Genomic DNA, 17,650 nt, shown 5'->3' on the forward strand with positions numbered 1-17,650 from the left:
CTATGCACAGGGGGCGGCAGTCTTTGGGTGCCAGGCACCATTTTGAATCAAGATGGTGGACCAAAACATGACCTTGGCACGACTTCAGCTGATTCTTGGTGAGATGTGTCCAAACTCACAAATGACATCCATTTAAAAAACACATTTTTGTTTGTTTGTTTGTACAGATTCCTGGGCAGCGTCAGGCACTCCCTGCTAGGTGGAAATAAGAAGGTAAGACAAGTCTGCTAGATGAGGCCAGTGGCCCATGTAGCTCAGCATCCTGCAGCTGACCAGATGTCTCAGTGGGAAACCCTCAATAGTACTTTGCCCACTTGTGACTCCTAGTAGCTGCCACCTAAAGGCATAATGCAATAGTTGGTCCGCCTCAAAACCTTGGCAGGTGCAGATGTGGGATCAATTTTAACTGACCATATACAACCACAAGTGCAAATAATCATAAATGCACAATAAAAAGGACTTATGGGGGGCACATATAATCCCTAATGATCTCCTCGAAATCATTCAGAGATCTCCTAGCAAATCCCAGTCTACCTTCTTCCCACCTCCCAGCTTCAAGGCTGCTTGTCCTTTGCAAAGGCTTCACAGCTACTCCCTGCTGAAAGCTCTTAATATTGGAAGATAGCCTTTTCCACTAAATAAGACTGTAATCGCTGTTTGGGATGGAGTGTCTGCCGGTTGACCTTTAGGCCCGGCTGTGACTTCTATGAGCGAAACATTAGCAGGGTGCAGAAACATCACCATTACGGCGGCCTGGGAGGTAATGAGACGGCAAAGGACCTCGCCCAGAGCAATGCGGCTGGTTAATAGACCAGGAAGTGCTGCTGATGCTCCAGTGCATTGAATACCTCTCTCAGTTGAAGTCCTGCCTGCCATTCCTGGACTGGGAAAGCTTGGCCACAATAGTTCATGCACTGGTTACTGCCAAGACTGGAATACTGCAATGCGCTCTGTGTGGGCCTTCTGTTGCGCTTGATCCGGAAGCTGCAGTGAGTGCAGAATGCTGCAGCACAATTGCTGACCGGAGTGAGGACTTTTCAGCATGCAACCCCAGTGCTCAGAGATACGCACAGGTTGCCCATTTGCTACTGGGCAAAGTTCAGGACATTAGTATACAACATCCTTAACAACTTGGGGCATTTGTAAGGAATCAATCTTATAGCAGGTCGGCACCAACTCTGCACTCTGGAACTCCCTGCCTGTTGATTTCAGGCAGGCCTTTTCACTGTACTCTTTTCAGCAGCTGCTAAAAACATTTTTGTTTGGACAAGGCTACCCAGATATCTTGAATGCTCATGTGCTTTTAGCATATTGCTGGTTTTAATTTCTGAATGTTTTAATTGTTTTCACTAATGTTATTGTTTTATTCTTTTTGTATTGGAGTTGTTGTTTTTTTTAACTATCAAGCAGTGTATGCATTTTATGAAATGCATATTTAAAATACATTGCCTGAATTTGTCCAATCCTCTTTCAAAGCCATCCAAGCTGGTAGCCATCCCTGCCTCTTGTGGGGAGTGAGTTCCAAATGCACTGTTTGAAAAAGGACTTCCTTTCATTTGGACGGCCTCAGTCCAGTATATGTGAAGGAGCGTCTCCACCCCCATCATTCTACCTGGACACTGAGGTCCAGCTCCGAGGGCCTTCTGGCGGTTCCCTCACTGCGAGAAGCCAAGTTACAGGGAACCAGGCAGAGGGCCTTCTTGGTAGTGGCACCCGCCCGGTGGAATGCCCTCCCACCAGATGTCAAAGAGAAAAAACAACTACCAGACTTTTAGAAGACATCTGAAGGCAGCCCTGTTGAGGGAAGCTTTTAATGTTTGATGTATTACAGTATTTTAATATTTTTTGGAAGCCATCCAGAGTGGCTGGGGAAGCCCAGCCAGACAGGTGGGGTATAAATAATAAATTATTATTATTATTAGTCCTGCACCTTCCAACATTCGGCTTCATTGGATGATCTCATTGGTTCCCAGCATTATGGGAAAGAGAACAGGTGCTTGAAATGTCTTCAGTTTCAGTCAGTTCTGGTAGCTCTGCGACAGCAGATCCTGTCCAGGGGCACGGGGCACTAATGAAACTGGGACCTAGAACTGTGTCCCATGATCTGTCAGTCATGGAGCAGAAGCTGCTGGGATGTGGACTCAGGTTGCGGCAATCCAAGGTTTTTAGCAATTAAACTGAGCCAAAACAGGGTGGTGCTGTCCCTGCAGGTGGCAAAAATTCAACCAAGGCTGGACCTGGAACCTTTCACCACTGTACTTTTGAGGGTTTTTTAAAATAGCAATTAAGCAGTATATACATTTTAAGAAACAAATAAATAAAATTACAAAATAAATATACTTTAGTTAGGCAAAAGGGGGTGCAGGAGTGGAACAAATGCAAAAGGTTGTCCCAAAACTGGCTAAAGCAATTTTGCTCTCCTGCTGCCTGACTTATCCATACATCATTTCTGTGCCCCACCTTTGGTCTGCCAGGAGTACAGAGCAACCAAACCATATAAAAAAAGATAAAAGCAAGATAGCAATAAAATACTCATAATTTAAAAATATAAAATCCAATCTAACTTCCAAACACCATCACCATCAGAGTATTAAAACAGCACTAGCAACACACAATTGGATCCAAAGGCTTGAGTAAATAAAACTCAATTTTGTTCTGCCCATCTCATTTTCTTGGGGAGAAAATGTCAGGCTTCATCTTCAAGCCCCCCCCCCCATTTGCAGCCCCCTTTCCCTGTTTGGCACAAGCAAATGGAGTGAAGGGATTTTCAATCTGTGCACTCAAATGGAAGCATGCACTTATATGCATTAGCCTGCAGTAAGTAAAGGAAGTCATTTATTTATACCCCCACCCCCGTTTTCTGCCAGAAGAGAGAGAGGCTTCGTCACATCGGGAACCTAGAAGAAAAGGAATAAAATATACCGTGTAGCTGCCAAGCCCTGGGAACTCTGCTTGCCAGGTGGATTCCTGAGCCGCTAACTGGGCTGAGCCATCTCTAACCTGGCCCAATTGCCACCCCTCCCTTTCCCAGGCTGTGCCCCCAGCACAAATGGCATCCTAGCCGGCCACCCAGCATGGCAGGGCTCCCTTCCCCCACTTTCCAATCCAGGGCATTTGGGATTCCACGATTGGGGGTGGGTGAAGCCGTTTAATCTGCCCTTTAATCTTGCTGCAGCGGATGCTGTTGCTTTCTTTGAGGCCTGGTCTCCAGGGGTTTGGGGGGGGTCCTTAGAACAGCCTCCCTGAGCCCGTTGCCCTCCAGATGTTTCAGACTATTGCTGTTTTTATTTCATTAATGTATTGCTTCCTAGGATGCACCTCCAGGCCACTTCACAATGCAATAGCAAACTACACAAGACAATTGCATAGGAACAGTTAAGACAATTGCACATAGGAATGCAAGTGTGGCGAACAAATCCTAGTCAGATTTATATCACACAAGAGAAGCCAGAAAAAGGGAGGAATTAAGCTGTGATTCCTACATTGCAGCGGGTTGGACTAGATGACCCATGGGGTCCCTTCCAGCTCTACAACTGTATGAGTCTATGAATACACAATTGGAACAGAACACATATTTTATGCCCTGACTTTTCCTCGACTCATCAGTCTGCCCCCCCACCCCCGATTTATGTATATGAATTCTCCTGATTCTTTTTTTGATTTGCTTTTATACTGTTTCATTATTGATGTTAGGCTGATGTTTTCTTTGTCATGGATACTGTTTTTTATATTGGACGTAATAAACTGACAAGGGATTTTTTATTTTATTTTTTGAAATATGAAGCAGTTTAGAATGGCTTTGAAATAGATAAATGCTATTTCAAATCCAATGTAGATAGCAACTGGGGAGATATATAATTTATACTCTACTTGATTGTAAAAACAAACAAACAAAAAACCCCACCTCAAAGCTGTCTACAAAAAAAGGCAAAACAATAAAAGTATTAGGAAAAACTAACAATACGTAATTTAAAACTTTAAAAAAGTTGTAATAACAATAGACTAAACCAGGACAAAACTTGCTAATCCCCTTCTTTGTTGAAAGAGGGGGAAAAAAATTAGCAGGGAAGACAACAGAGACAAGCACTTGTCTGAATTGCAGTGGGAGGGAGTTCCGCAGGGCAGGGCACAAAAGCCCTGATTCTGACATCATACAAATCCCATCAGCCCCAGCCAGCACAACTGCCCTCTCATCAGCCCTGGCATCCTACTGGGTGCAAAACATCTGGAGGGCACCAGGTTGACAATGGCTGCCCCAGAGTCAGATTTTGCAGTACTGACTGAGCAGGGCTGGCTTTGTGCAAAACCTGCATTTTTTATTTATAGATAAGCTTCAGCCACTGCCAGCCCCTGGAAGGATATCCTGATCAAAGCTTTCCTTCCAGGCCCTCTGCTGGCTACCTACACAGTAGTGGGTTCAAATGCCAGAGCTGGTGCCAAGCCAAAGCAGCTGTCAAGATCTGAGAGCGGGTGGGTGGCTTGGCCGGATACCTCTTCTAGAAGCCTCCTTCCCATGCCAGAGGAGAAAAGGGAGGCCTTGTTCTTTCCACCAACGTCTCAGGCCCAGAGCTCGATGGAGAAACCTTCGCCAAGTCTTCCATGCACTCTTGGCCGCGGCAATCCATCTGTGAAATGGGGATAATAACTGAGCCGTTTTGTCCCCTGTGAAAGAAAGGAACGGCCTCTGTCCACACCTTGTGGGAGCCTCACAAAACTGAGGAGCGGTCCGTGATCTGAGCCAGGAGGAGTTGCAAGAGCGTAAGCCCCTGAATCTCTTTCAGTGCAGGCAATGAGAGCCAGGGTAGTGGAGTGTTGATTAATGGCTCAGGTTCCCCACTGGTTGGGTCAATTGTTATCTGATCTGCCTCACAGGGTTGTGGCGAAGATCTGGGGGAGGTCAGAGGGAAGGAACCAGCTCCCCTTCCTTGAGCAACTTGGAAGAAGAAAGTCAGTATATAAATTTAGCCAATAAAGAAATGACCAGCATTAAAATAACAAACAAAACGACAGCAGAAGCTTTTCCTTCTCGCTAAGTAACCTGCTGCAAACTCCTGCTGCAAGACCAAATACCGCCTCCTACAGGTGCCCTTTAATTTTGCTGCGGGTTCAAGAACGTCCTCTGCTTATGCTCAGAAACTACCATCCCTGGCACTGGGCAAGACATTTCAAGCTCTGCGTCGATAACCCCACTTTAGCCCAAGTGCTTTGGGGCGAACGAGAGAGAGGGGACCCCAGCCCTTCGAGACTCTCTGCACATGCTTGGCTGCCCTCTGTTCTTTCTCAAAACGTCCCCGAAAAGGCCTTTGAGGGCACGTCCAATCCTGCCCTCCGAGGCTGAGAGTCTTTCCCGTCCTTCCAGGCCGGGCATTCTGCACGCGCTCAGAGACCCTCTCGCTCTGCGCCGCTGCTCTTCCCCTTCCCCTCCACCACCCCAGCGGCGGCGACGGCGGCAACCACATCGAGCTTCCTCGGCGGAGAAGAGGCGGGAGGGAAGCCGGGAAGCAGAGGTGGGGGCTCCGCCCGGATGCCCCCCGCCCTCGGCCCCCCGCCCAGGCGAGGCTGCGGCGGGATCCGCCTTCCTTCCGGAGCGGCGGCGGCGGCGGCGGCTGCAGGAGCAGAGCGCGGCGAGGCGTCGCGTCGCGTTTGCAGCTCCAGCGCGCCCGGACCATGGAGGGCTCGCCGCTGCCGCCACCAGGGGAGAAGGAGGCGGCGGCAACAGCGCGAGCCGGAGCCGGGAGGAGCCCCAGCGCAGCCGGGCAGCGCTAGCCGCCGCGGCGCCGCCGCAAAGCAGCCGAGCCCGGTCCCCGCCCGCCCGCCCGCCAGGCGCTGCGCTGCGCTCCGGCCGCCGCTGCCACCGCCGCGCGTCTCCATTGCGCGCAGCATCTGCAGCCGCCGCAGGAGGAGGAGAAGGCGACACCCCACCTCCGCGCCCGCCCGGGACCCGATCCGAGCCGGCGGGGATGCGCGGGCTCTGAGCGCCCCTCGCCCTCCGGCCCTCCGCGCCCCCGGGGGCCGGTCTCCCCGCGCTCGCCATGGGCAAAGACCAGGAGCTGATGCAGGCGGTGAAGGCGGAGGACATCGGGGCGGTGCAGAAGCTGCTGCAGAGGCCCAAGCCGGGCAAAGCCAGTGAGTGACCAGCGCTATCCTCCCCCCCCCAATTAATTCCTCGATTTAATTCCTCTTCCCCCACCTGGCCTTTGAAAGAATAAAAATAGGAATGGGCTGCAACCCAGAGCGCGCCTTCTGCCTGGATGGATGCCCAGCTCCTGGGGTGGGTGGGGGGAGGGAGTCTAGGGGAAGGATCCCTTCCCCAGATGGCATCAGGAACCTCTTTGCAGAGGGTGGGGCGGAGGGGGCTGCTGCTGCTCTTCTGCATTATGCTGCCCCTCCTCCCGCCAGTGACCCCCCCCCCAGATATTCACCCACACCCAGCCAGGGTGGTTCCTGCTCATTCCCTTATTCCAGGCTGGCATTGGGGTTTTAGTTGGCTCTGAGCCCATCTCCTCCCCCCCCCGGAGGAGGGGGTGTCCAGAGCTGCTGGGGGAAGGGGCATTTGCCTAAACAAGGCTGGATGTTGTGGCATTCCACAGTGCCACCCCGGAGTGACTCTCAGCTCCGCTGGCCCATGTAAACAGGCTTTACGCTGGTGATGTGTGTGTTTTTTGCGGGGGGAGGGAGGCGAGATGAAATTCAGCGTTACTCGCCTCGCCACACATTACTGCTCCACACCCACCTGCCCACTCACATGGCAAACTGGCATGGGGGGGGGTGGCAAGGAAGGTGCCACGCTTAGCCACTGGGGTGTCTCTCCTGCTGGCTTTGAACTCTCGAGTGCAACTGAGTGAGAGACGAGCTCCTCTCCTGTTAGCCAGTGGCTGTTGCCCCAGGTTGCATTTTCTATTTGATATCAGCGACATAGCAGAGAATTGCCTTGGCGCTGGCACCAAGTGGATTAAGGGAGGCTGAAGAGCTCTGCGAGGGCAAAGTGGTTCCGAGTGCCTGGAGGGAGCTGGCGCCTGAGTGCCAAGGCCGTGTGCAGTGCCTCTGGCGCCATACCCATCCCTGGGTTGTAGTATGCTGCTTGCTTCCCTCTCTCCAGATAAGAGGTGCCCGCTGTGGCTTCCCTTCTGCACTTTGAGAAGTGTCAGACTGGCAAGGGGATGTGGGCATCCTTCCCTCCTTGGCCTGGAACGAGCGGCCCTTTCTGGGCTAGGTCTGGCTCTAAGGGGAGCTGTGTGGCCGTAATTTTTCACCTGTTATAGCTGGCTTGGCCAGTCCTTTCTGAAATGCTTTCCTGTAGCTGCGTGCAAGGATGGCTGGATTTTATTTTATTTTTGCGGAGAAGGAACTGATTTTTGAGCTGCCTGTGACATCTTAGCTAGGGGAAACTGGGATCAGATTGGTGCTCAATTTCTAGAAGAGGTATCAGATTTCCACTCCATCTGAAAGCATCGCTGGCTTGCTGTGGGAGGAACTCCATCTGGCTGGTCCTCAGATGTGTGTGCGGATTCCCGGTCAATACTCTGTGATGTATGGAGCATTTGAGCCTTGCATTGAAAATAGGCTGGGAATTCTGAGGCCTGGGAATCTGGAGACTTGTTGCCCCTCCAGACATCCTATTAGTTGTGCATTTGTCATGTTTTGCGCTCAGGGTGGTTAGACGTCGTCCTCTTTTTAGAACAGTTTGCAATTGCAGAAGTTTCACAGCGGTCAGACTGCTTCCATTTCCCAGCGGTGCATGTCCTGCGCTTTCCTGCTGAAATCTTGTAAGTTTTCATGCCACAAGTGTTCCCGAGTGGTGTGTCATTCTACTTTGGTTGCGCTATAGTGCAAGAGTGCCCCTCTGGATGGCAATAATGCAGTAACATTGGGGGACAATCGCAGAACAACTGATAAAAGCAGAGTGACATGCGGATGGTCTGGTATGAATCTGCTACTAATACGTTATTGCCTTCGATGAGATGTCGCAGAAAACACCAGCCTGGGAGGGGTCCTTAGGCATTTTGCCTGTGGGGGCAGCTGAGTAGTCCTGGATATTGCAGGAGTTGTTGGTTTAGGTTTGAGTTAGTCCCGTGCAGAAAATGGCTAACTAGATCTCTCTGTCTCTCTCGTACTCTGATACTCCCTTGTGCTCCTCTAGACAGGGGCAACTCATTTAATTCTGTGTTTTGTCCAACCCCAAGCAAACTGTTGGGAGAAACTAAGGTTAAATGGTGGGTTTTAGTGCTTGGGGGAGCTGTAGCTTCCTGGTCCAGAAAAGCGCTGCAATTAAAGCAGATCTTGGTGCTGAGTTAAAGTTGCCCTAGCAGGGATGTTGGTCTTGGAAGCACTGCAGCTCAGCGGTACGGCATCTGCTTTGCATGCAGAAGGTCCCAGGTTCAATCACTGGCGTCTCCATTTAAATCTGGGCATGTTCTGAAACCTTGGAGAGCTGCTGCCAGTCAGTGTAGACAATACTGAGCTAGATGGACTTGGTGGAAAGCAGTTTCCTGGACTTGGGCAGAAACAGGGGCTGTTGAGAGGGGCTTGCTACCTTTAGCCCACCTCCCCAAGCTGGTTTGATGTCCCTCTTTGCTGACCCCCCCAGGCCAGAATAATATATTTTCCATACCGTGTAATCTAAACGGTTTGCCCCAAGAGTCCCTTACAATGCCATAGGGGATGGTGGGGTGTGTGACATGCAGCAGTGCAAGGGATCTTGGAATGCTCTGCCTGGGTTGGTGCCCCTGGAAATGTCTCTGCCGCAAATGGGTCTGGGGTTTGCTTTCCAGGCAGATCACCATGGGATTCAGGATCTTGTTCCCCTTACAAGGGATTCCCTTCCTTACATTACCTGATTCTTGCCGTGGTCGACAGCAGAAGTTCAGAAGTCTGTCCTTTTATTTGTATACTGCTTTTCTTGCATGCGTGGCACTCAAAGGGGTTTGTTCACCCCACCATCTATTTGGGGCTGAGCCCACTGTGTTTGTGTGAGAGATGGGGAAAATCTGCTTTGTGCAGCCTGCTGTGCTTCCCAGCTAATGGGTGTGTGCGTGTTGCAGCGTCAATTGCCCAATGCCAGGACTTTGCAGAAATGCTGAGCTCCTGCAGCTTTCTTGGCCTTTGGACAAACACTTCTCGCCTCTGAGACCTGGGCGTGATTGCAGGTGATGCAGCCTTGAGTTGGGCTTCTTCACGCTCGCACACAGGAATGCACCGACCTGTGCTTCCTGGAAGTTCTGCCTCCAAATTGGAAATCCTTCGACTGCAACCCCTGCCCAAGAGGGTTTCTCATCTCTGGCGCTACCTAATAACAGCCGCTCTGCCCCACTTGAAACCTATGTATTTATTTTGAATGAAGCGATCCTGTAGCAGCTGGGGGAATGCTTTTAGGGACAGAATGCATGAGAGATTTCTGGGGTCTGTCCTTTGAGGGACTGGGATTGCCCAAAGCCCTTATTCTATTCATATAAGAAATATATATACCACTTTGTCAAAAAGCTGCAGGGCAGTTTGCAACATATTAAACAACGCAATGTCTGTGCGTAACATAATATCAGTAAAATACACACTCAAAAGAAATAAGATATAAATAATGATATAAATACAATTCATAATAAGCAGTAAAGGTAAAGGGACCCCTGGCCATTAGGTCCAGTCATGACCAACTCTGGGGTTGTGGCGCTCATCTCGCTTTATTGGCCGAGGGAGCTGGGGTACAGCTCCCGGGTCATGTGACCAGCATGACTAAGCCGCTTCTGGCGAACCAGAGCAGCACACGGAAACACCATTTACCTTCCCGCCGGAGCGTACCTATTTATCTACTTGCACTTTGACGTGCTTTTGAACTGCTAGGTGGGCAGGAGCAGGGACCGAGCAACGGGAGCTCACCCCGTCACGGGGATTCAAACCACTGACCTTCTGATCGGCAAGTCCTAGGCTCTGTGGTTTAACCCACAGTGCCACCCGCGTCCCTTTAATAAGCAGTAGTGTCAAGTTATTTGTATGCTATTTTGGTCACAGATATCCTCATCCAAAAGCCTGCTAGAAGGAGTCAACTGTTTCCTTTTTTAAAAAAAAGTGGTTAGATAGACTGCAGTAGGAAGAGCATTTTTCAGATGTGGAGCCACTACTGAAAAGGCCCTTCTCTTGGATCCTGTCGCTGCATACTCATCCACTAACCTCAGAACATGAGGTCAGTGACAAAGTCAGGTGAAAGGGCTCTTGGTGGTTGCTCTGAAAACCATTGTTGGAAAAATGGGGAGGCCTATCCTCTCATTTGTGTGGGGAATAAGCAGGAGATGGGAGTTGGGTAGATGCCCAGATACTCAGGCCTCATGTGGAGATGAAGAGGTCTCTCTTCTGCCCCCAACCCATTAAATATTTTATCTAGGTACTACTGTCCTGGGCTATTCAGTGGGAGCCATCTCCACCCCCAGACTCTTAGCTGGATATGGTCAGGGCTGCTGTGGGTCAGTGACCCCAGACTGCAGAAAAGGCGAAGCTGGTTCTGTTTTATGATGCCCGCCCCCCCCAAGTTTCATTGACGTTGTTCTAGCTGGGTGTTAGGTCTTATCATAATCCTGAAGGCAGAATAAGCTTGTACCATTATTATTATTATTATTATTGCTATTGCTGTTGTTGAGAGCAATTCAGAGCCTGTGATTTGGAGTCAGCCTTAAGTGCCACAGTTTTTGTCTAGAATTGGTAGTCAAACCAAGCTTTGTGGCCAGTGGGATCCTTCTCCCATCGATGGCTGACTTTGCTTTTTTGCCTACTTTTAAGGTCAGGGACTATAGTCTGCTCCCAGTGGTAGAAACTGAGATATAAAAGCTAGGAGCCAGATGGCACCTTACGCCAAGGTTTCAGTCGCCATAACGGAATGCCTAGGCACAGCACCGAAAGAGGAGCTGGGGTTGTGCTGCTGCATGAATTGCTTGGCTCACAAAGCGCCCAAATATGTGTGTCTTTTGGTGCCGTGCTGCCCTGCAGACCCACTGATTCGTGCAGCAGCACGGCACCAGAAGTGGCGATTGTTTCAATGCTGTGCTGTCCTGCAAGCCAGCTGACTGGTTTGGCATGGCAGCGGTGCCAGCCAGCTGGATGGAGATGTTAGTTGCCAAACCTGGCAACCAGACATGTCCGCTTCCTCGCCAAAGGCTGGTTGCCTGTTGCAGAATGCAGTTGGTGCCTGGCTAGTTTTGAGCACTCTCTGCTTCCCTTCCAGATTTGGGGAAGGGTCCTAGCTGAGTGGCAGAGCATCCACTGAAGATCTCAGGTTCAGTCTCCATCACTTCCAGGGAGGGCTGGGAAAAGACTCCTGCCTGAAACCCAGAGAGCTGCTGCCTGCCATTATAGGCAATACTGAGCTAGATGCACCAAGAATCTGACTCTGTATATAAAGCAGCTTCTTGCGTTGCTATGAGTTAGAAGGGGTGGCAGAGATGTCCCGGTTGGGCTGCTGTGAGGCTGAAGCACCCCTGCTGGTTCTGCCGCACCCTGTGGCCAAACAGCTCCCTTCCAGCTCCCCTTTCCAGCCAAAGTTTACCTGGGCCAGGTGGAGAGATCAGCCATGCAGCTACCAAGATGACCTCTGTCCACCTCTGCGGTTCCAAGTTTGAGATGGTGCTTGGGGCTAATCGCACATGTTGGAAGGCAGCGTCGTGGTGAGAAGAAATATGTGAGTCTGCTCAAGGTGACTGGGATGACTTTAAGAGAGGACTGGAGAAATTCATGGAGGCGAATGAGGCTGTCAGTGGCTACCAGCCATGTTGCTTACGTTCTCCCTCCACTGTTGGTAGCAGTGTGCCTCTGAGCACCAGTTGCTGAGTATCAGTGGAGAGCACTGTGGTTGAGCTCAGGTCCTGCATTGAGGCTTCCCATTGGTTTATTTCATTTTTTTGCCTTTATACCCCACCTTTTCTCCTGGGAGCTCAAGGTAGTGCACGTGGTTCTCTGCTTCCTAACTTAATCCCCACAACCCTGTGAGGTAGGTGAGGCTGAGAGAAGGCAGCGACTGGCCCAAGGTCACTAGGTGAGCTTTGTGGCCGAGTGGGGATTTGAACCCTGCTCTCTGGGGCCCTAGTCCAACACTCTAACCACTACACCACATTGGCTGTCAGGGGTTGGTCACTGTCAAAACAGAATGCAGGATTAGGTTTGCCCTCATTGGCCTGATCCAGCCATGTCAGCCTTCTGTACAGTAGTAACTAGCACGGTGTCCTCCAGATTGTGTTGGACTCCAACTCCAGTACAGCGTTTGAAATTCACCAGGTGCATTTTCACCTGGCTATTGACCACTTGCTTCCAAATGAAGATACCTGGGCATCAGGATGGCACCTGACATCTCTGCCATCTGGAGGTGCATCCTGGGAGAACCACATGCTAGTAACACATCCTGCAGAATCTATCAGGTATATTCTCTCCGCACAATTGGATTTCATTTCTGGAATCAAAATGTTTTTTTCCTGTGCAGCCTGACCAAGAGCAGTCACCATTAATAAAAAGAGGTCAGAATAGGGCATATATATGTGTGGACTCTCCTTGGATCAAGTGACTTTTCTTCCTTAAGTTCTCTAAACTTTTAAACTAGCTCAAGGTAATCATCAGAACTAGCCAGATGTTTAACTGAGAATCAGTCACAGCCAGGCAACCCAGCCAGATGGGTGGGGGTTATAAATAATAAAATTATTATTATTTGAAAAATAAGACTTTAGAGCAGGCTTACTCAAAAACGGCAACTAGACATTCTGTTTTGGAGACTGTAACCTTGGTTTAATGAGCCATTTGATGCCTATTTGAGTTTCTAACACTGCTCCAGTAATCTCTGATTATTAGTCATACTGGCTTGGGTTGAAGAGTTCAAAGGGCCCCACTAGATGTCCTTATTGTGCATTCATGCTCATTTGAGCTCATGATGGCATTAAGGTGCTTAGAGGGTGGATTGGATGACCCTTTGGGTCCCTTCCAACTCTACAATTGTTTTTGTGGAGCTACAGTTCTGCGTAGAGTTGTACTCTATGATTCTGTGACCCTGTTTTTAACACCCCTTGTACCTGCAAAAGTTTCACAGAGGCCACACCACTTCATGTACGATCTGGACATGTCCTGCAACTCCCCGCTGACACCCTGTAACTTTTCAGCTCACAGACATGGCGAGGCTTTGAGTTGTTCTTCTGAAAGTGGACCCCTCTGGACAGCAATGATGCGAGGGAAGCTTCTCAGAACAACTGACAAAGCAGAATGATATGAGGCCAACCCAGCAGAAATCCACCCCTAATGCATTATTATTGCACCATGTTGCAGAAAACACCTGCAAAAAACCCACCACTGCACTGGAGGGGGCCAGAGTCCAGCAACATCTGAGGAGGGGCATCACCATGGTGGCTGCTCCTGTGTTGGGAAGTTCAGCCTTGCAAATAAGTTGACCAGAAGCGCTGGCCTCCAGGTTCTCTTACTCAGCTTCTGGCTGGTGTAACCCTGTGTTAGTCATTTGCAGCCTGCAGGAAAATAAATAAGAACCAGGCCTGGTAAATTTCCCCTGCCTGGAAGTGATCATGATTTAGCCACTGGCAACCAACTGATTGACTGCTCCGAAGCCACAGCTGCAGGGTCTCTGTGCCAGGACACGGGGGTGAGATTCAGGACCTAGTTAGCTGCAGTTGTACATCATGGTAACTTCAAGGGTGGGGAGACTGTGACCCTAAAGATGCTGTTTGTTTGTTTGTATATTATTGATTGCATTTATACCCCACCTCCAAGGAGTTCAAGGTGGCATAAAGGGTTCTCCACCTCCTTATTTAAACCCCACAACTACCCTGTAAGGTAGGTTAGGCAGAGAAGCAGTGGTTGACCCAAGGTCAACCAGTAAGCTGTATGGCTGAGTTGGGATTAGATCCCTGGCCTCCCAGGCCCTAGTCCGATACACTAACCACTATGCTGCACTGGTTCTGTTGGAGTCCTGGCTCCTATCAGCTGCTGCCACCCTGGCCAATGGTCCAGAATGGTGAACTTTGGGAGTCCAACAGCCTCAGGAGGGCTACAGATTTCCCATCCTTGTGCTAAGTCATAGTTAAAAGTTTCCTGTGAAGAGGTGATCCCTCTGCTGCTAGCAAGTGGGAACGATGGACAAAGATCCCTGACATAACACTGGGGTTGTGGGTTGCTTCCCGCAGAAACACCAAGAACAAACTCTGGCTTCAGATAAAAAAACCACAGTCCCCAGTTTGGACGCAGTGCAAAGCCAAGGGCCCATGGTTTGTTTCTCCCACTCTAGCAGGGTGGAGCAAAGCAGGGCACTCTGTTCATGCACAATAAACCTTTAACCACAGCTTACCATGAGGCTGTTCAGAAACGATCTGTTTGGGAATTGGAAATGTGTGGAAATGATTATTCTTATTTACAATAAAGGGCCTCATTATCGTACACATACCTTGCAGGTATTGACAATTTTTCTTTTGGGAAAGCTTTCTCCCCTTGAACTAGATACTCAGCAGATTTTTTCATCTTCAGATTGCAAACCTTGCTAATTCATATAACTGGGTAATAATACAATGGTTCCCACTCCACCCACCACATTGCTGATAATCTCCGCATTAGGAAGAGATTGTGACATGTAAGGTAGCTGTCCAAAATCTTATGAAGGTTGATTACAAAATGCACTCAGGGTTGGGGGGGGGGATCAGAAGTACACAGGTTCCCCCACGCCACCCCAGTATCAAAAATTTGGGAATTTATGAATTTCCACATTACTGTCTGCCTATACATCATATATTTAAATCACACACATCCCAAGAATCCTGGGAGCCATCAAGGGTAGTGTGGGGTAAGCTACAGTTCCCATGATACTTTGGCGGCAGGGTGTGGGTTTTAATTGTGCTTTTAATTCACTGTACACTGCTGAGAGTGCACTGACTGGCAGTGGCTCTCCAGGGTTTCAGGCAGGAGTCCCTCCCAGCCCTCCCTGGAGATGCCATGGTTTGAACTCAGGACTTTCTGCATGCAAAGCAGATGCTTTGTCGCTGAGCTACAGCCCTCTCCCTGTGGTCATCTGTGTTTACATGCCCAGCTAACGCTGCGCTTGACATGGCTGCATGTGTGAATGGATGATATTTTCATGGTCAGAGAGTGTTCTCTGGGGATGGCCTCTGTCTCTTCCAGTCTGCCGTGGGAGCTTTGTGCTTTCACTGTCACTGGTAGGACCTGGGAAAGGCTGGAAGAATCACTCGCTGTTTCTTAGAAGTACAGTGGTACCTCGGGTTACAGACGCTTCAGGTTACAGACTCCGCTAACCCAGAAATAGTACCTTGGGTTCAGAACTTTACTTCAGGATGAGAACAGAAATTGCGCCATGGTGGCATGGCAGCAGCAGGAAGATTCATATTGCATTTAAAGGCAAACCGACCAAATTCACACTCCTTTAAAACAGTATGAGAACCGGAACACAGATTCATAGAGCTGGAAGGGACCACAAGGCTTATCTAGTTCAATCTCCTGCAATGCAGGAATCTTTTTGCAGAATGTGGGGCTGGAACACTTGACCCCGTCCCTGAGATTAAGAGTCTAATGCTCTATCAGCTGAACACAACCATCATTTGAAATTTACACTTCTCTGAATTTTGCAGTGCAGCTCTCTAGCCAAGGACGGTGTGCAAAAAAAGGGGCCTATTCTAGGGCAGCTGTTCCAAAATTTTGGACTGTGGACCCCCAGCAGCCCATGAGCTTCATTCAGGTGATCCACAATAGATATTCATGTTGATTTGTAATTGCATTTTTATTGCTTCTTTCCTTTCTTATGTTGTATTCTCATGTATTACAGTTTGAATTCCACGGAATGCAAATTGCAGTACAGTGGTACCTTGGGTTAAGTACTTAATTCGTTCTGGAGGTCTGTTCTTAACCTGAAACTGTTCTTAACCTGAAGCACCACTTTAGCTAATGGGGCCTCCTCCTGCCACTGCCCTGCCGGAGCACGATTTCTGTTCTCATCCTGAAGCAAAGTTCTTAACCCGAGGTACTATTTCTGGGTTAGCGGAGTCTGTAACCTGAAGCGTATGTAACCCGAGGTACCACTGTACAAGAAAACACAATCTAGAAGAAAATGAAAGAAGCAATAAAAATGCAATTAAAAACTATCCATTGTCTAGCACAGTGCAGTACAATTGCTGCAACGGGCAGAAAAGTCGTTAGGTGGTCTGTTGAGACCCTCAGCAATTTTCAAGTGGTCCATGGGAGGGGAAAATTGGGGTGCACTGTACTAGGGTAAAATGTGCATGTAAATGCGTATATTAGTGAAAGTAACCTACGAAAATGCATGGTGTTAGTGCTTCTTTTCTGGGGCGACTCAAGGGTACGCAGTACCAGCACCTTCTCTCCCCCCGCCCCCGGTTAAAATGTGGCATTTTCTGTATAATAACTTCATGTTGGGTACCGACACCTTTTTTCCTAAAACAAAAAAAAAAATGCAGACTGAAGTAAAGATTGGAAGAACAAGAAACAGAGAGGAAATGAAACCAGCAGATTCTTGTATCTGTGACTGCCTGGAATGTGTCCCTGGTCTGTGATGATGGCTGTAGTTTACCTGGATGGAGGATGGAGAGTTGGTAGTGGCTCCTAAAAGGTTTCCTAAGCGGGAATGTGGCCCTCCAGTTGGAAAAAAGTTCCAAGCTACAGGGCATGCCTTTGGAATGACCTGGCAGAATTCTTTGTATGTTTTCATGGGGTGGGCAGACAGGTGCTCCCCCCCCCGCCACTGCTTTGCCATGAAGTGCTCTCCTTGTTAGTCGTGCTGCTTGATTCTTCCCCTTTAATTGTCTTAAAGCTCCCAACAATCTCTTTAAAGCTCCCCAAAGCAGCTTAGCCATGATAGCTGCAGCAGGAGCCTGTCCTTACGTCGGGGCGATTATTTCTTGTTATTGTGTTTGAATGTTAAAGCTCTCTCGAACAATGTTTCTTGTTCCTACCGGAAAAGAGAGGTTTAAAGAGAGGCGTTTGTGTGCGCGCACATTGCAAAGGTGTGTCGGCTTCCTAGCGGGGAGGAAAGCGTGGGCCCAGGACCCTGCAGGCACAGACCCCACAAAGTCTGCTCCTGTCAAGCTCAGATGCTCAGGCGGAAAGGCCCCTTAATCGAGTTGGAAGTGTTTGCGTTAATCTGCCAGCCTCACTTGCAAGAGCTGGCGTGCTCAGATTTCCTGGAGGACTGGAGGACGGTGCGATCTTGTTAGAAGGTGAGAACACAGGTGCCACCATTTACAGAAGGCTTTGCCAGTTTGCAGCAATGCTTCCTGGTACAGGTTTTCTCCCCACCGTCCCACTTATCTGTTCCTAGCCAAACCTACCATTTATACAGCCAGGTTGTTCCCATCGGGATAGAGAAATGGAAGTCGTTATTCACACAGCGCATTGTTAAACTATGGAACTTACTGCCACAAGAGGCAGTGGTGGTCACCAACCTTTGGACGGTTTCATGGGGTGGCTACTAGCCGTGATGGTTATGCAATACATCCATGGTCAAAGGCAGTGATGCTTCTGAATACCAGTGTACTTTTCATCTTTGTTGGAAGCCGCCCAGAGTGGCTGGGGAAACCCAGCCAGATGGGTGGGGTACAAATAATAATAATAATAATAATAATAATAATAAATAATAATTATACCAGTTGTTGGAAACCACAGG

General features: G+C 49.2%; 1 protein-coding gene across 4 annotated transcripts in view; it reads left to right on the top strand.

The window, feature by feature from the left end:
• The first annotated feature begins 5,905 nt into the window (after window positions 1-5,905).
• CASKIN1 (CASK interacting protein 1) overlaps window positions 5,906-17,650 on the top strand; it is a 114,361-nt gene continuing 102,616 nt past the window's right edge. For 2 of the 4 annotated variants that reach the window (XM_081840618.1, XM_081840619.1), the window contains exon 1: window positions 5,906-6,126. In XM_081840618.1, the coding sequence (XP_081696744.1) occupies window positions 6,033-6,126 (94 nt within the window). In that variant the 5' untranslated portion in view covers window positions 5,906-6,032. The remainder of the gene's footprint in view (window positions 6,127-17,650) is intronic. The other 2 variants (XM_081840620.1, XM_081840621.1) reach the window with 1 other exon arrangement.

The sequence above is a fragment of the Podarcis erhardii genome (assembly GCF_964252035.2).
Source record: "Podarcis erhardii genome assembly, chromosome: 14".
NCBI lineage: Eukaryota > Metazoa > Chordata > Lepidosauria > Squamata > Lacertidae > Podarcis > Podarcis erhardii.